This window comes from Populus alba, chromosome 4 (genome assembly GCF_005239225.2).
Source record: "Populus alba chromosome 4, ASM523922v2, whole genome shotgun sequence".
Taxonomy (NCBI): Eukaryota; Viridiplantae; Streptophyta; class Magnoliopsida; order Malpighiales; family Salicaceae; genus Populus; species Populus alba.
The window spans coordinates 10,011,881-10,031,869 of NC_133287.1; the positions used below are offsets into that span (position 1 = coordinate 10,011,881).

The 19,989-nt window shown below is 35.7% G+C and overlaps 1 protein-coding gene, 1 non-coding gene and 1 pseudogene across 2 annotated transcripts; 1 reads left to right on the plus strand and 2 right to left on the minus strand.

Moving 5' to 3' along the window:
* Positions 1-2,051: 2,051 nt before the first annotated feature.
* On the minus strand, positions 2,052-4,007 carry LOC118039014 (dimethylnonatriene synthase). Its single transcript, XM_035045575.2, has 2 exons — positions 3,034-4,007; positions 2,052-2,861 (listed from the first exon to the last, which is right to left on the minus strand). The coding sequence occupies exons 1-2, from the start codon at positions 3,961-3,963 to the stop codon at positions 2,241-2,243; spliced, it is 1,551 nt and encodes a 516-aa protein (XP_034901466.1). The 5' UTR covers positions 3,964-4,007; the 3' UTR covers positions 2,052-2,240.
* Positions 4,008-15,900: 11,893 nt separating this feature from the next.
* On the plus strand, positions 15,901-16,009 carry LOC118039035 (small nucleolar RNA R71). The gene has a single exon (XR_004685872.1). It is a non-coding gene; the product is annotated as a small nucleolar RNA R71 (small nucleolar RNA).
* A 1,392-nt stretch (positions 16,010-17,401) lies between these two features.
* Positions 17,402-19,233, minus strand: LOC140955530 (uncharacterized; annotated as a pseudogene).
* Positions 19,234-19,989: the final 756 nt, after the last annotated feature.

Below are 19,989 nucleotides of genomic sequence, written 5' to 3' on the forward strand. Positions count from 1 at the left end.
GTTTAGCACTGAGTAGAAGAGTAAGTGGCAAATATACATGTGGTGCACACTTCAGCAGGTTGTCCAAAACAGTACCTAATGGTGCTGGCAGCCATGCCAATAATGGGAAAAATTGGCAGCACATATTTGTGCAGCTGTAGGTTCGTTAAAGGAAAATCGGCAGTGCAAATTATTGACGAACATGGGCTGGACGTGGACTTTCCAAGCTAAGCAGGAAAAATCATCAGGGGGATAGGCTGACGAGAAGAGGGGTTCTCATGGAATTCAGCAACGCAAACATTGGCAGCCATGCCAGCAGTGAAAAAAATTGGTAGCGCAGATTTGTGCAGCTGTAGGTTCGTCAAAGGAAAATCAGCAGCGCAGATTGTTGACGAACATGGGCTGGATGCTGGACTATCCAGGCCAAACAAGAAAACTCGTCATGGGGATAGGTTGACAAGAACAAGGGCTATCGCAGAATTCAGCAGTGCAGACATTGACAACATGGACGCAGATGTGAATTCAACAGTGCAGACATTGGAGCCTGCACACAGATACGAATTCGGCAGCGCACAACAACTTGTGCAAGTCATGGGTTCGACTTGGCACGATCTAAAACTTGGAAGAAGGATTGTCTAAAGCATGCGAGAGACCCAATAGCTGACGCAGCACAAAATAGCAGTTGGGGCTGCCAAGTGGGCATGCAGAACTTGGGTTAGTGGCAGTTATGGGCATCCAAGATCATGGGATCATAGGGGCAGATAAGGTGCTGCTCTACAAGCTGCTGGATCATGGGATCGTGGGAAGTAGATAAATGCTCTAAAAGCTTGCTTATAATTCCTTTTAAAATCCTTTATCATTGAATCAGAAGAGTAGATAAATTCTTACTTAATTACTTCTCCTCCGAAGTTACCTTTGTGCACTGAGCATGTGAATAGATTAAAATGTGATAAAGTTTCTTTAAAAATGACGTGCCTCGTACTGGCATGTGAAGTTACATGACACTACCTTGGAAGTTGTATAGCGTGTACTTTTTTTGGTGGATGGCTATTGATGATTAGGTCATTATTTATTAATAAACGCAACTACTTCTCTTCTCTCATGTAGTGGCGTCGCGAGAGCTAACTTGCCCTTCCAATTTTATGGGGATGTTGGGAGATATGGTTGTTGTTATTTTTAAAATATTTTTTAAAATTATGTAATATTTTTTGGAAAAAAAATAAATATGTTAATTTTTTAAAGTAATTTTTTTAAATTTTAATTATAAATCAAAACTTTTATATATATTCATTAAATTAAATATATCAACAACTATTTAACGTGTCTACTTAACTAGCCTCGCTGCAGGTCGACTAATTTAATTTTTTTCTAACACAAAAAAAAATTTAATGTATAGCTATTATTAACATACTTTTTGACATGGAGTAAAAAATATTACAATAAATTAAAAACTTGATGTTTATATATAATAAATTATATAAAAAAATTAAATACGTTAAAAAAAACATATAAGATTTCAAGTTAATTCTTAACATTGTAGAAGAATGGAATAATATTGTAATTGCAACAATAAAATATTATTTTTTTAGTTTTTGTATAATAATTTTTCAAAGAAAAAAAAAACATAAAAAATAAATTATAATGCAAATTACAAAACCATAAAGATATAAAAAAATATACTATACCGTTTCCAAGTGAAAACACTATTTTTTATGATTATTGTTGTTATTATTATATTCTAAACCGTACAAAGTACAAACTATAACCAAATAAAAACATAATGTAAAAGTGATTTACTTGAGACTACAACAGAAATCTCTGTGTCTGTTGTATAAGAGATTTTGTAACCCGAACCAATCTCTGGCCACAAGAAGAAAGAAAAGTGCAATCATGTTGGATATAGTTTAATTAGTTAAATTTAGGATTTTTTTTAAAAAAATTACGAGTTTGAATTTTATAGATTTCAGAATTATTAGAAGTTTAAATATGTTTATTAATTTCAGGGTTTGTAAAATTAGTCGAGATAGATGCAAGCTGACCCGAATACTTATATTAAGAGAGAGAGGGTCTAATAGACATAAAAAGAAAAGGGCATTATATTCGTAGCCAACACCACAAATCACACATTTGTTGGTATTCGATTCATTACATAGCATAGTAGCATAATCTGATGCAAGCTCATACGCTTGACTTGTTAAGATGCCTCAATCAACTTTTTTATTGATGTATATATATAGTGGTGAAGGCAAAGGCATTGATACCTAGTAGAGCTCCAATCCTAGGCGTGGTTTGATGACAACTTCGAGAGGGGTCTCCTTCGGCAAGGCAATGCCTGGGCCTTCAATCATGTCCACAGGCAAGCCTGCAACAGTTGTTAAATCAAAACCCTGAAGGATCCTAGCAAGTGTCAGATGAACCACTATCAAGCCAAGATTTATAGCAGGGCAAGATCTTCTCCCTGAGCTAAAAGGAATGAACTCCATATTTTGACCCCTAAAATCAAGATCAGCATGGGTTGTCAAGAACCTGTCAGGTTTAAACTCGTTTGGGTTTTTCCACACACGAGGGTCTCGATGAAGCTTCCATATGTTTACTAATACTCGAGTGCCCTTAGGAACATCATAGCCACCAATAGAACAATCTTCCATGGCCTCACGTGTTAGTGTTAAGGGGCCTGGAGGGTATAAGCGCAGGGTTTCTTTCACAATTGCTTGGAGGTACTTGAGGTTCTGTATATCTGATTCTTCCACCCATCTTTCTCTTCCTACTTGCTCGTCCAGCTCTTCTTGAGCAGCCTTTAGCACGGTTGGGTTGTTTAGCAATAGGGACAGCGTCCAAACTAATGTAGTTGCTGTGCTTCCTGCTCCTGTGAGGGTCAGAATCTGCAAAATTACAACAAAACGTGTGAAAATGAAAATATTTGCAAGTCAATTACCACCTGAACACTAGCGCAATTGGTAGGAGACTGGAAGGTCTCTGCGGTGCGCCCCCGGCCCTCACCTGCCAGCCCAAAAAAAAAAAGAGGTACTAAAGGCTTACAGTTGGGAAACGTACCAAAGCTGTTGCCTTGATGACAACATCACGCGAATAGCCAGAAATCTTATCAGGACCTTCGGCAAGGTTAGAGATCATCACGTCCATGAAGTCGCTCTCACGATCGCTTCCCAATTCGCCATCTTTTTTTTTCTTAAGATGTTCTTCCAGCCAATTTCGTATCACGGCATCAAGTTCCTTGGCAGTCTTCTTCATGGCACTTACATGCCCCTGATAATCAAGCCATTCAAGAAATGGAATCGCATCCGACATTACAAAAATCCCACTCAGATACAAGGCTTTTTTTATGGCTTTTTTGTAACGCCAGGGCTCGCTGTTCTCCTTGTCATATGTGCTGCTGCAATACCGCTTCCCGACTATTGTTCTAAGGTTTATGTTGAACGTCAAGCTTTCCAACAATTTGCTTATATTCACCTTCGCAGGGGAGTCCACATTTCCTGCATAAAAACTGTGCAAACCTTTGATGAACGTGTCTACTTCTGACACACGGACATGCTTGAGCATTTCAAGCCGCTGATTTGATAGAAGCTGGAGAGTGGCCAGCTTTCGGACATCTCGCCAATACTGTCCATACGGGGATAATGCAAAAGCTGCGTTGTCATAAAACATATGTTTCCCTGCTGCTATGCCTGCTCTGGTAGCCAAAACTCTGTCATTGGTGTTTAAGCAATCCTTCACTGTTTCCCAACTACTGACCACTAGGGTTCGATGAATGCCGAACTTGAGTGAGTAAATAGGGCCATATTTATCGGCAATGGCTCCAAGGGTTTTACATGCTGGGTCTTTGCCAACCAGACTAGGGAGGTGACCAAATAACGGCCATGCCCCGGATGGTTCAGGGGCTCTGGTTGATTTTTTGCTTTCACTATTTCTGGCCAAGATTTTCCAGAAACCATAAAGGAATACCAAAATGAGAGCCTCAAGAATCATTTGGAATTGAATATAAAAGAAATCCAGGGGGGAAAAGAAGATGGTTTGAATGCACCTCATGGTTTGGTTGGTATTTATAGACCCATAATCCATATATAGTCAATTAGATTAGACAAGGCATAAAAAGTAATATAAAGCACGAGTGAAGTGATAATGGCAAAGTTGTAAAAAAAATAATTTTTTAACATGACATGAAAAATACAATACAAACTTAGATTGTAAAATTAGATCATAAAATTATATGTAAATTTTTTTAACTAATTATATATTGATAATTAATCAAAATAACACCATAACATATTTAAAACAAAAATAAAATACAAATTGAAATAATTGATTGATATAATGTTGGTTGTTGGAGATGGCTAAAACATACTTCCTACATGATAAAAGATCACCCTTATAGAATATTAAGCAATCTAGCATTTTATTTGTTTGAAATTTCTTATGCTTAGTTTTATATAACTAAAACAAGGAAAAAAACAAACAGTATTGTTAAATTTCATCTGTTATTATATATCTTCTGAAGTTTTACTATTTGATTGTTTATGAGTTTCTAGTTCATATATTTTATTATTTTTGAACTAGCATATTTATAAAATATTTAGCAGTCTAGCATTCTATTTATCATAAATCTTTTATGTTTAATTTTATATAACTAAAACAAGAAAAAAAACAAGGGTTATGTAAAAACAATTCCGTTCATTCTTTTTAATTGAATTTACTGGGTAGGCAAAGAGAGCTAACCTGGTAAGAAGTAAGTCATCTTTGTTTGTTCCTTCACTCTACTTTCTTGCTTGGTAGCTCTCTTTAGAATCACTAACCTGGAGCAAACCAGACTCATACTGGGAAGGAGAAGGAAAGTAGGAGACAACATAACAAAAAGTTTAATTACACACTCATTCTATTCTACTGGAAGATTACAATTAAGAAGAACAAGCGACGGCAAGACGAGGAGATTGTTAAAATAACTAAGAAAAAAATAAAAAAATGTTAGAATTCTTAGTAATTTATTTATTATGAATGCTTAGGCTTAATTGCATCGTGAGTTTGAGGGAAGATATTAGATAATATTTATGTAGCCTTATTTATTAAGGGTAAAATAATACTTTCAGTTTAACTTATATTTATGAGTGCTTAGGCTCTGCTCCAAACCTGGCAGGGGCGCGCTGCCCCCTACAAACCCTGAACCAACTCACCACAGAGTTGGATCTGTGAAGTTGTATTCGGAATTAAGACTCGTTCTATAAAACTAGCTCTGATGTCATGTTAAAATAACTAAAATCAAACACAAAAAAGAGATTAGAATTCTCAATAATCTGTTTATTATAAGTACTTAAACTTAATCTAAATACAAATAAAGTATATATAGATTAAACTGAAAGTATTATTCTACCCTTAATAAATAATACTACATAAATATTATTTATTGGAGATGATTTGTAATTGTAAGATAGGGCAATGACAAGCATGTTTAATTTAAAGTTCTCATAATTGTCGGTCCAAAATCGAGTGGACATCATAAGAATCTGAAAATCCCATCATAATATATCAAGATAAGGGTTTTTCTTGGTTTCTTGCTCTTCGTTTAACTGTATCTGCTCGTGTATCACGCAGAAGGGATAATCGTTGGGTCCATGCATGGTTTTAGTGGCGTGGCGTGGTTTCCTTCCTTGCTGTACTAGTTGCCAAAGCATAGCCTAGTTTTCTTCTTCTTTCTTTTGTTTTTTTTTTGTTTTTCCTTAATTCGCAATGATAAACATGTGTTTGAATCAGCAATCATGTATTCTTGAAAATTCAGCTAGTTTGCGAACGTGTTTTAAACCGTATTTAAAAAAAAAATTAAATTTTTATTTAAAATTCAAGTTATTTTAAAAACACAATCCAGCCGCAATCTCAATCACTCCTGCCACCAGGCCAGCCTATGCTGCTTTATAGAACATGCATGCATTAACTTGGCTGAAACATTGCCTTTCAACCAAAAAAGGACGAAAACACCACTTGAATTCCTCTCCAATCAAGTCTTAAGTAAACTATGATTTAAATACAGATTAATATACATAACATAATATTCCAGTAACCACTACTATAGAATGTATATCATGTATATATCAGAATAGAAAATTAATATAGGATGTTGTAATCCCTACAGTTACTCATATTTCTATCAAAATAGAAAATTAATATAGGATGTTGTAATCCCTACAGTTACTGCAGTGTTCTGCTGCCTCTATATAAATAGGACATTGCCTTTCAACCAAAAAAGGACGAAAACACCACTTGAATTCCTCTCCAATCAAGTCTTAAGTAAACTATGATTTAAATACAGATTAATATACATAACATAATATTCCAGTAACCACTACTATAGAATGTATATCATGTATATATCAGAATAGAAAATTAATATAGGATGTTGTAATCCCTACAGTTACTCATGTTTCTATCAAAATAGAAAATTAATATAGGATGTTGTAATCCCTACAGTTACTGCAGTGTTCTGCTGCCTCTATATAAATAGGAAGGTTGGCTAAGGCACAACTCAACACAATTTCATTATTCTCAACTTGGTATCAGAGCCACAAAACCCTAAAATAAATTAAACCTACTTTTCTCACAGCCTCCCAGCCTCACATCACACCTGATCTTGCTACCTTGACCGCTTAAGAGCCGTATCTTGGTAATGATAATTTGCATGTTGGTGATGGTAAAGGCCTTCCTATATCTCATCTTAGTCATACAAAAATATATACACCACATCGTTCTTTCACCTTATCTAATGTTCTTCATGTTCCTGCAATCACGAAACCTCTGCTCTCTGTTTAGAAATTTTATCTTGATAATAATGTTTATTTTGAATTTCACCCTCGTGTGTTTTATGTCAAGGATTTCAACACCCATGAAGTCCTTCTCTAAGGTCAGAGTAAAGATGGTCTCTATGTCCTGACCAAGTCTTCTGTCACATCAGTTCCTCAAGCCTATTGGTCTCCCTGCACTTCTGCCTCTGCCAATTTATGGCATCGTCGACTAGGTCATCCTACTTCACGTATTTTTCAATTGTTAATCTCTAAAAATAAGATCATTTATAACAACAAACATCTTAATTTTCAATGTCAAAGTTGTCCTTTAGGAAAATCATCGCGTTTGTCTTTAGGACCTATAGGTCACAAAACTTCTACTCTACTTGAATTAATTTTTAGTGATGTATGGGGCCTTGCTCCTCTTTTTTTTTTCAGATGGCTATCGTTATTTTGTTATCTTTGTTGATGCTTATACTAAATATGTTTGGTATTATCCTCTCATTGCCTAGTCTGATGTTTACTCTGTTTTTCATCAATTTCAGACTCTTGGCGAACGTCAATTTTCATTAAAAATAAAATTTGTTCAAACTAATTGGGGCGGTAAATACCGAAAACTATCCATATTTTTTAAGACCATTAGCATTCATCATCGTTTGATTTGTCCCCACTCTCATGAACAAAATGGAACAGTAGAGCGTTGTCATAGGCTTATTGTGGAAACAGGTCTTACTCTTTTAGGGCAATGTTAAGCACCTTTTCGATTATGGAATTATGCTTTTGAAACCTCTGTTTATCTTATAAATCGCATGCCTACTCCTGTTCTTGACCATCACTCTATATTTGATTGTTTATTTCAACGATCTCCTGATTATCATTTTTTCCATACCTTTGGGTGTCTCTTTTTTCCTTTTCTGCGTCCATATAATAATCATAAATTGGATTTTCGTTCCTCTCCATGTGTATTTTTTTGATATAGTTCATTGCATCTTGGTTATCGATGTCTTGACATTGCATCTCACCGTATTTATATTTCCCGTCATGTCTGCTTCCATGAACATGTGTTTCCATTTGATAATTTTGAACAGATTGCAAAGGCCTCTGCCACAACCCCCACCCCACCTGCTACTGTCACCCTCCCAAATTTACTACACCACCAACTGCCACCCACTTTCACCAGGCACCCAAATAGCCCACAACACTCCACTCTACCACTCCAAACAGGCACCCGACCACAGCCTTCACCCATCCCTTGGCCATCATCCCATGCTTGTTTATCTAACCCTTATGATGCAGGTTCAGATCGTCAATTGGTCTCCTCTCCTCATGGTCTTGGGGCACTTTCTAGTCCCTCCTCTACTTCGCCCTCCCTGGCCAGCACTCCTGTAACTTTAGTTTCTGCTTCTAGCCCCTCCTCTACTGACAGTCCTGTGCTTAAGGCTGCTTCTTTATCATCCTCTCCCACTGGTCTGCAACTTATGGTTGATATGTATTCTTATCAGCTGCCACAGGTCTCCTCGCTACAATTGTCTTCCCCTGTGTCTCCACCAGCACACAGCAGACATCCTATGACTCTTAGACTGCGGCAACCGAAGACAGCTAATCTGGTTGCTTCTGCTGCCGCTACTTCTACCTCCATACGGGCACTATATTCTCCTCTTCTGAGCCTTTTACATTCTCTGATGCTAACTGGTATGCAATTTGGCATAATGCTATGTGTGATGAGATCGCCGCTTTACGTGAAAATCACACTTGGTCTTTGGTTCCATTTTATCCTTCGATGAACGTTGTTGGCAGTAGATGGGTATATCAGATCAAACATCGTGTTGATGGTAGTATTGAGCGCTATAAAGTGTGCCTTGTTGCTAGAGGTTTTACCCAGCAGGAAGGTATTGATTATTCTGAAACCTTCAGTCCAGTTATTAAGCAGGCCACTGTCCAATTGGTTTTCTCTATCGCGGCTTTGCGAAATTGAAAGATTCATTAGCTTGATATTCATAATGCCTTCCTCAATGGTGTTCTTACTGAAGAGGTCTACATGAAACAACCTCTAGGTTTCGTTGACTCTTCTCTTCCATCTCATGTGTGTAGATTACACAAATCATTGTATGGTTTGAAATAGGCACCGAGAGCTTGGTACACTCATCTAAGTGATTTTTTGCTCTCCATCCGTTTCCGAGCTTCCAAGGTTGATACCTCCCTGTTTATCTTATCTGATGCTACTAATATCTTTTATTTCCTGGTGTATGTTAATGATATTCTGCTCACGGGTAGCAACTCTGCTATGCTCCATCACCTTATAAAGTTACTCAGCTTTGAGTTCAAGCTTCGTGATTTAGGTGTTATTCACTACTTTCTGGGTATTGAAGTTCAGTCTACTGGTATGGGTTTAATGTTGCGTCAACATAAATATATTCTTGACATCTTCACCCGAGCTGGTATGACTTCCTGCAAACCAGTTGATACTCCAGTCTCCCCTTTAAAAGTCATTTTATTACCAGATCATTCATTCTCTGACCCTACACGATTTCGTCAAATCGTGGGTGCTCTTCAATATCTTACCTTCACCCGTCCAGATATATGCTTTGCTGTTAACAGAGTCTGTCAGTTTATGCATGCTCCTACAGATTCTCATTGGGTCGCTGTCAAACGTATTTTACGCTATCTTAAAGGCATCTTATGGTTTCCATATCACTCGAGGCTCCTCTTTTGCTCTACATGGCTTTATAGATGCAGATTGGGCTAGTAGTATTGATGATCGCAAGTCTACGGGCGGCTATCTTGTCTTTTTTGGTCAGATGTCGATTTCTTGGAATTCCGGCAAGTAACACACTGTTACTCACTCCTCTCTTGAGGCTGAGTATAAAGCCCTTGCTGATGGTACCGCTAAAGTCATTTGGCTTCAATACTTGTTAACAGATTTGCAGGTTCCCTTAGTCTTTGCTCCTACCATTTGGTGTGATAATCGTGGTGCTACCTATCTCTCACCAAATCCTATATTCCATGCTCGTACTAAGTATGTTGAAGTGGATTATCACTTTGTCCATAACCGTGTTGCCAAGAAAGAAATTCAGATTTGTTTTGTTCCCTCTAGGGATCAACTTGCCGATGTCTTCACTAAATCGCTTCCTGTTGCATCCTTTACTACTTTTTTGTTCAAGCTTCGAGTTGATCCCCCACCCTCAGCTTGAGGGGGCATATTATAAAATGTATATCATGTATCTATAAGAATAGGAAATTAATATAGGATGTTGTAATCCCTACAGTTACTCATGTATCTATCAGAATATGAAATTAATATAGGATGTTGTAATCCCTACAGTTACTGCAGTGTTCTGCTACCTCTATATAAATAGGAAGGTTGGCTAAGGCGCAACCCAACACATTCCATTATTCTCAACTACCACTTCTAAAATTCGAATCTCAAAGATGATTATATGGAAAGTTTATTTGTCAAAAAATAATATTTATAAAATCATTTATTAAACTTCATTTATTAATTTAAATTTTTACTTGAGATGACTTTTTTTTTATCATGTTAGAGTAAGCCATAAAAGTTTTAATATCACCACAATCAACATTCTTCTCCATGTAAATTAAAAAAAAAACTAAACATAAATATTATTAAACCCATATAAATTTTAAAACTCAAGAAACTTTCATTTTAAAAGACATGTTGGAGAATAATATAAAATCATTCATCACATTACACCATTAAACAATTTTATAGACGGATTCATTTCGTCGGTGTGAGGCATGTAAACCGTCAATGATATTTTTACCGACAACCTCACCGACATCCGCCCGTCAGAATTTTGATCGTCGGTAATTTCCCATTCCGTCGCCAATTTTATCGGTAATTAAAAAAACAAAACAACAATGGAACACCGACGGTATTACAGAAGATGAAGCGCCCCAAAAAAAATCCCGCGTGAATATTATAGACAAAATAATTCCAAATGTATTTTCAATGGTAATCACTAATGGATATTCCGTCGGTGATTTTGGCATGGCAGTAAATATTTCAAAACTCTCTGACAAATACTGACGGATATATTTTGTTGGCAACAACTATAGTAAATACCGACAGAATATATCCGTCGATGATTGTGGCATGGGTGGTAATGTTTTTGCAACTCTCGATAAAAATATCGACGGCCTAGTTCCAAACAATACACAAAACAAAGAACACCAAAAAGTAATCAAAATTAAAAAAAAAATTAAAAAAAATACAAGATAAAAAAAGAAAAATACATACCTTTTAATAAGTTGAAAACTACCAGCAAAACAATAAAACCTCTTGCAAAAACTTAATACAAACGGAGAGGAGAAGAGAAATAGAAATGAAGAGCCGAGAAAAAATGAACCAGGCGGGGGGGTTTTATATTACAATGTTTCCGACAGAATTATCGATGGAATAGTGAATGATATTTTTTTTGGGTGGTGGCATTAAATTCCGTCGGTAATTAATTGATATCCGCACTAAAAATTTTGAAAATCCTGCCAGATTTTTTGGTTCGTCAGGAAACGTATGTCAGAGCATGGGCGCATTGGATTTGCCGTGTCCGTCAGCAAATCCGTCAGTAATTGTGCAGCCCGACCAGGTGGTCTGACAGCGTGCACTTCGGGAAGTGCACCAGTCATCGATGAATCCGTTAGTATATCCATCGGTGTGTATAGTAGGGGCTGTAATTTTTTTGCAACTATTGGTCAAATATTGATGGGCAGCAGTCCGTCGGTATACCCGTCGGTGATTGTGGCAAAATGCTATAAATTTTTTTCAACTCTCAGTATAATACCAACAGGTTCCAGGCCGTCGGTAAAACTGTCAATATTTTTGCAGCTTCTATTTGTATGGGTGTCTATCCTTCTACACAAAATCTTGAATGACAAACTTACAGCACGCACAACGCAATAACAAGAGATGACAATTAAAGAAGAATAAATATTTCATGTTCCAAAATATCATCCTTAATATTATATTATAAAAATAAGGTTTTACAGCATATTTAGTTAGAATTTTCATCTTCGTCCTCAATTGAATTGTTATCATCAGCTTTATCGCACTATTCAATGTGGTTATCTTGTTCTTCATCAACATTCTTTAGTCCACTAGAGCTCAAAACAACATTCAACTCCTCTACGTCAACATTAACAAGACTATCGTTGAAAACATGAAAATTCAAATTTTCTTCTAAGTCAATCAAAGAAGCAACTCGGTATGGTTCAATCAACTCACTAGCTTGAAAGACTTCATCTATCACACTTGTGTCTTCGTTCTCATCCTGAGCAACCTCGACATGACCCCTGGGTTTTGTTTTTAAAATGGATAACCAATCAACTGTTGATCGATCCTTTCTAAAGGAAGGGGTGTATGTGTAATAAACTTGTTGGCATTGCTTTGCGAAAACAAAGACATCGTTTATATTGCGGTGTCTAGATTTTGAGTTGATTTTAACGAGACCATATTGAGGATCTACTATGATTCCTCTGTCAGTTGTGTCATACCAATATCATTTGAATAAAAACACTCTATTCTGCACGCTATGATATTACAGTTCGATAACCCCATTGACATGACCAAATGATTGATGTCTTCTCCCAAGTGCAAGAGTGTCGAAGTAATAAATAACCCGGCAAGACCGGGGTCGAACCATAAGGAGGTTAATTATATAAATTATAGACAATAATAATAATAATAATAATAATAATAATAATAATAATAATAATAATAACAACAACAACAACAACAATAATAATAATAAAGAAGTTGATGAGAACTTTTAGATGGATTAATGTAAGGATTAAATAATAATAAAAACAAATGTCAAGGTTAGAGGATCCACTAATGGTATTTCAAACAAGTATAGTATAAACTCTTATTACCCAACTGGAAACCACACACAAAGGAGGTTCCAATCGGATGATTTGTCATTAATAGCTCATTATAAATTGACAACATGATCATATTAATTATCTTATTTACGTAACACCAAACTTTTAAATATTATCAGAAATTCATGATGCTAACTTATGTTAACAACAAATCAAGTGCCATTCATAGCACAGGTGTAGGTAATACCATACGGTTGGGTTATGAGAGTGACAAGCATTTGTTATACCAAGTGTTATACAACACAATCTAGATTAACCATTTAAAAAGCAAGATATTAAGAATTAGTAAGATAAAAAGATAAGACATGTTAATATTAAACATTAAGGTCCATGTTGAGTTTACACCATACTTATTCTTACACCATTAGTGTAACCTTTTCACCTTGACATAATAAACTTAGCTAAACATAATGAAGAAGAGAAACATAAATAAACAAAATAAGAACATAAAAAAGATACAAGCTAACTAAGTAAAGGAAAGGAAATGAAAAGCATAAACAAGATATTAATGAAAGCAAAACTTAAGAATTACAAAAAAATATATAAAGAGAGAGAGCAAGTACAATGTTGTTTGTTACCATAAAGTGACATTTTTCCCAATTCAGTACAAGATTCTTCTCTTCACACATGTTCAAAACCTTTTCCAAGTTGGTTAAACAATCATCAAATGAATCACCAAAAACAGAAAAATCATCCATAAAAATCACACGGAAACGTTCAACCATATCACTGAATATGCTAAGCATGCATCTTTGAAGTGTGGCTGGTGCATTACATAATCCAAAAAGCATTATTCGATATGCAAAAGTACCAAATGGACATGTGAAAGTAGTCTTCTCTTGATCTTCCAATGCAATTTCAATTTGGTTGTAACCTGAATAGCCATCTAGGAAACAATAAAATTCATAATCTACAACTCTTTCTAGGATTTGATCCATGAAAGGTAAAGGGAAACGATCTTTTCTAGTCATTGAATTAAGTTTCCTATAGTCAATGCACATGCGCCAACTAGTAATAGTCCGAGTTTGAATTAACTCATTTTTCTCATTTGTTATCACAGTGACTCCAGACTTTTTGGGTACAACTTAGGTAGGACTTACCCATTTGCTATCAAAAATAGGATAAATGAATCCATTATCTAGAAGCTTAATGACTTTATTTTTTAGTACATCTTTCATATTAGGATTAAGTCTTCGTTGCATTTCTGTAAAGGGTTTAGCATTTTCCTCCAAATAAATCATGTGTATGCAAATCAAAGGACTAATTCCTTTTATGTCAGCTATGGTCCATCCTAATGCATTTTTGTGCATTTTTAGAGTTTGTAATAAATTACCTTCTTGATGTGCATCAAGTTTGGAAGAGATTATTACCGGAAAAGTTTTATTTTCTCCCAAAAATGAGTATTTGAGATTGAATGGTAATGACTTCAAATCAGGTTTTGGTGGTTGAAAACTTGAAGGTATGGACTCAATTGATCGTGGTGGCTATTCTTTAATTTGTGGTCTCTAATTACATACCTTTGCTTCTTCCTGAAAATAGACCATTTACAACTCGTCAGGTTCATCAATCTCAGTTTCACTGGAAGTGGTTTGAAATTGATCATGAACTAATTTTTCAATAAAGTCCACTTCTTGTAAATCATTATCATCTCCAGGTTTCTTGCAAATGTTGAAAATATTCATCTTCAATGTCATGTTTTCAACTGATAGCTTCATCAGTCCATTCTTATAATTAATCAGTGCATTATAAGTTGCAAGAAATGGACGTCCTAAAATAACAGGAATTGAATTATATACTTCAACAGGTTGTGTATCCAAGACAAAAAAATCTACAGGGTAAATGAATTTATCAACTTGTACTAACACATCCTCAACTATTCCTCTAGGTACTTTTACATATCTATCAACAAGTAAAAGAGTTACAGAAGTTGGTTTCAACTCACCTAGATTAAGACTTTGAAAAACCGAATATGGAAGTAAATTCACACTAGCTCCAAGATCAAGTAAAGCTCTTTCAATTTTATGTTCTCCAATAAAGCAAGAAATTGTAGGACAACCAGGGTCCTTATATTTCAAAGCATTATTGTTATTTTTCACATTCAGTTTTCTCTTCACAGTGCATAGATCTTTCAAAAATTTAGCATAGGAAGTTACCTCTTTAATAACATCCAACAAAGGTATATTGATCCCTACCTGTTTGAAAGTTTCAAGGATTTCAGAATTGTGATTGACTTTCCTTTGTTTGGTCATGGCATGAGGAAATGGAAGTGCTGGCGAAGAATTAGTCTTTTCTTTACAATGCTCAGATTTAACCCCTTTCTTACCTTTAGAGATTAACTCATCATCTTTCTCACTAGGTTCAAAATTAGGTTTTTCAATAACCTTACCACTGCGAAGAGTGATGACTGATTTGACTTGATCCATGTGTTGACTTCCAGAACTACTTGCTTTTGCATTGTATTGCCCTTTTGGATATTGTTGTGGTTGAGATGGAAACTTACCTTTCTCTTGGAAAATAAGAGCAGATGTTAACTTTGCAAGAGTATCTTTAAAATCTGTCATGCCTTGAGCAAGTTGAGTGCTGATTATCTCTTGCTTTTCAATGAATGCATGCAATGTTTCCTCAAGATTTCTTCTAGGAGGTGGAGTATAAGGAGGTGTATATCCATGAGAATTTTAGAAATTATAGTGTGCTTGAAACGATGGCTATGAAGTTTATGCATTATTATTATCACTCTTCCAACTTAAATTTGGGTGGTTTCTCTAACCAGGGTTGTATGTTTGCGAGTATGGGTTATGATTGGGCCTTTGAAAACTCTTTAAAGCATGAGCTTGTTCATGGAGGCATTCCTTGGAAGAAGGCAAAGTTGGACAGTAATTGGTTGCATGTTCATTTGTTTCACAGATTTGACACACAATGTCTTAAACAGATTTTAATTGACCACTCTTTTTCAATTCTAGTGCCTCGACTTTTCTAGTTAAAGATGCAAACTTGGCTTGGAGGTCATGATCTTCCCTAAGGTTATACATACCTCCACTAGATGTATGAAGTTGGGTTTTACTTGGTGCCTCATAAGTGCCCGTAGTGTCCCAATTTTTACGCACTTTCAGCTAGCAAGTCTAGGTACTCATTGCTTCATTTAGGGTCTTTATCTTCAAAAGTTTCATTGCACATGAATTCAACCATTTGCCTATCTTTAGGTGTTAACCCTTCATAAAATTATGAAATCAATCTCCATGTTTCAAAACCATGATGAGGGCAAGTTATAAGCAAGTCTCGATAACTATCCCAACATTGGTAAAATGTTTCACCTGATTTTTGAGTGAAAGTGGTGATTTGTCTTTTGAAAGAGTTAGTTCTGTGAGATGGAAAAAACTTCTTTAAAAATTGTTATTGTATTTCATCCCAAGCACTAATGGATCCTGACATAAGATTTTGTAGCCATGTTTTAGCTTTATCTTTTAATGAAAAAGGAAAAAAGCTTTAATCTAATGGTATTCATGCTACAATTTAAGTCATTATAGGTGTTACAAACTTCTTTAAATTCTCTCAAATACAAGTATGGATTTTCTAGATCTAAGCCATGAAAAGAAGGTAAAAGTTGAATAGTGTCTGGCTTAAAATTAAAATGAGATGCATCAGGAGGGAAAACTATGCATGAGGGTGCACTTGTTCTTGTGGGATTCATGTGGTCTCTAAGTGTTCTAACTCGGTTATTCTCATTATTTTCATTATGAAGTGACTGGTTATCTTCTTCAGCCATATTTTCTGAAAATAATGAGGATACCATACAAAGTCTACCACTTAATGTACGTGACCAAACACTTATGCACGTGTAGAAAGAAAATAAATGGAAAAAGTAAACAAAAGAAAAATAAACAAAACAAAACAAAACAAACAAAGTTAAATACAAGAAAAGTGAAAAGAGAAAATAAAATAAATACTATAATAAATATTTAGGTCATTTGGACATCTAGAACTCGAGATATGACCCAATTACCGAACAGTATTCCAGTTTGGAATGCACCAACATCTTTTTTCTAAGTTTGGCCATCTCTTTGTCCTTTCAATTTCAATACTTAAACTCATAAATCAATCCTTTCATTTATGTGATAGACCTGCATTTAAGATGAATATTTACCATAAATTAAAGGTATCTTATATTATTAGGTATGTTATTATAAAACATGATTTAGTTAAGTAGTTATTGATACTTCAAGTGCAAAATGATGATATAAAACTTTGATAAAAATATACTTTTAAGTACTAATCACTCATCCAATCTACCGTAGTAGTCAACTTCAAACTCACTCGAAGTCGATCCCTTAATACAAACACCGCTATTGTATGTCTTTCTTTCATGCCCATATTCTTCAGTATGAAAGACATATCCATTGACAAAATACCCGTTACAACACTTGACTTTTCTTTTAGAGCCCGAGCTTAGTAAAGACAGTGAAATAGCAGCACTACCTCCCATTTGATAAACCTTGTATATCAAATACAACAAAAATGAATAAATACATTGCAAGAGATAATGAGTTTGTGATAGGACTTACATGTGTTCTAAACCATATGGCAAATTGTTCATCTTGTAATTAAAAGATCTGGATTCGGTCAGCTGTAAGTTATTAGACAGTAAGTATCGTCGATGTTGCCTGCAACGTTGTTCCAACTTATATGAGTTTATGGTATCACAATATATAAATAATACACTCTTGACAAAGTTTAAGTCGAACATCTACTTACTTAATAAAAGGTCTCAGCTCATCACAGTTAAATAGGACATAATTTTGTAATTGTCTAAACTCTATTTTAGGCAAATTTCTTCCCTTCACGACATTTTTAGGTGTGGGTCGTCTAGAATTAGAGAATATCGACAAGTTTCCACTTGAAAGCACTCCACCACCATAATCATGTCATGGAACACGGTTGATCCTCATTCTCAAATAAGGTTTGAAATAGTATAAGATAAATATTAAGATCTCCTCAACAATATAGGCCTCACATATTGACGCCTCAACATGTGCCTTGGTCTTAACCTTTTTTTTAAGATTGAACAAGTACTGCATGCATGCATGCATGCATGCATATCATACATACATACATATATATATATATATATATAGATTAATAAAAAAAATTATCTAATTAAAAAAATGAAAAAACATTTTATGAATTACATAGCAACTATAATATCTAACCTCTTGAATGGATACATCCATCTGTATTGGACTGGTCCTCTAACTTTTACCTCAAACGGTAAATGTACGGGTAGATGCTCCATTGAGTGAAAAAAATATGGAGGGAATATCATCTCAAGTTTGCATATTGTCTCGACGATATTCGTTTCCAGCTTTTCAATGTGATCAACATTCAATTTGTTGGAGCATATATCTCTGAAGAAATAATTGATGTCCGTTAGTGCATCCCATATCCCTTTTGGCAACAAATCACGAAAAGCTAATGGGATGAGTGTTTGCATAAACACATGGCAGTCATGACTCTTCATTCCATATAATCTGCATTCCTCTATATTAACCAATCATGATATGTTCGAGGCATGTCCATAAGGAAAATGCAGACTCTTAAGCCATTTATAGACTAATAGTTGTGTGTTTTTCTCTAACACGAAGCTTTCTCTTGGTTTTGCGACCCGTGACCCATCACAAACCAACTCTATATTTTTATGGTTATGGAACAACGCTACATCTAATCTAGCCTTGATGTTGTCCTTTGTCTTCCCCTTCATATCCATGACGGTGTTGAAAATGTTCTCAAACACGTTCTTTTCAATGTGCACGACGTCAAGGTTATGGCGGAGAAGATTGGTATTCCAATAAGGAAGCTCCCAAAAGATACTTCGCTTCACCCAATTATGGGTCAAACCAAAACCAGGAAACTTCTACTTACCTGATTGGAGACCAAACACAATGTCACCATACTCTAACACAACATCATGCAATTCTTCACCAAAAAGACGCAAGGGTGCAACATCCTTTTCAACTCTACTAATAAAGAAATCCTTTATGTTCTTTTTGTACCTGTGATTCGGTGGCAAGAAATGACGGTGACAGTAAAAAAAAGAAGCTTTACCCTTGTTTGTTAGCGTGAATGCCTTGTTGTTCTCGACATAGTATGGACATGCTAGTTTTCCATGAGTGCTCCAACCATAAACCATTTCATAAGTTTGGAAATCATTAATAGTCCACAACAAAGCCGCTCTTATAACAAAATTATATTTCCTCGAGATGTCATAAGTCAAAGCTCTAGAGAACCACAACTGCGTTAACTCATCAATCAATGATCGAAGACAAACATCTATATTCCACCCCAGACTGCTGGGACCTGGTATAACCATATATAAAAACATGAACTCCAGTCTCATGCACATCTACGGTGGCAAGTTATAAACTGTCAGTATGACTGGCCAACAAGAATAAGGAGCAGCAAATGACCTGAATCGGTTGAATCTGTCTGTGCAAAACCCAAGACACATGTTCCTTAATTCAGCTAAAAAGGAAGGATGCACAATGTTAAAGTGTTTCCATGCTTCGCCATCAGAAGGATGTACCATCACTCCATCAACCCCATTATGTGATTGGTGGCATGTCATGTGCTTAGTAGTCCTTCGTGACATGAATAACCTCTGCAGTCTAGGTGTGATTGGGAAGTATCTAAGTTTTTTATATGCCACTAGAGTCTTTCCTCTACCAGTTCTGGGTTTATAACAGGAATGTCCACTTGTCATGCACTCGTTCAGCTCAGCATTCTCAAGGTAGTATAAATGCAGAAGTTAGGGCACATGTCAATTTTCTGGTAGCATAAACCAAGGGGTTTCATCATGGACTTGGCAGCATAGAAGTTCTCTTTCAACTTGTTCCCTTCAGGTAAAATGCTTCTCACCCATTCGATAATCTTGTCATAACCGGTCTCACTCAACTTGTTATATGACTTGATGGTGAACACTTGCGCTACAGCCGATAATTTACTGTGGTTTGTGCAGCCATCCAATAATGGTTCATCAGAATCTTTCATCAAGTTAAAACACCTTGCTACATCTGTATTAGGTTCTTCTTCCATGATTGGACATTCACTGACATTACATTCACTCATTCTCATTGCATCCATAACCATGTTCCTTTAAGGATTACTGTTGTCATTTCCAACTTCATGCATGTTGCTAGCACTAGAAGTTGACCCAACCACCCTTTCTACCATGCTCTCATTAGGAACAAATAGTTCCCTGTGTGCATACCAACACAGGTGATCCTCCATGAACCCTTTTGGTAGAAGATGCATCGTTACAACATCTTGATGCAAAAACTTTTTA

What these genes read in the sequence shown, in the direction of transcription:
- LOC118039014 (XM_035045575.2), bottom strand. Translation starts at nt 3,963, where the DNA reads ATGATTCTTGAGGCTCTCATTTTGGTATTCCTTTATGGTTTCTGGAAA. An exon ending in TCATCAAGGCAACAGCTTTG is followed by an intron (nt 2,862 to 3,033) that starts GTACGTTTCCCA and finishes GTAATTTTGCAG; the next exon opens with ATTCTGACCCTCACAGGAGC.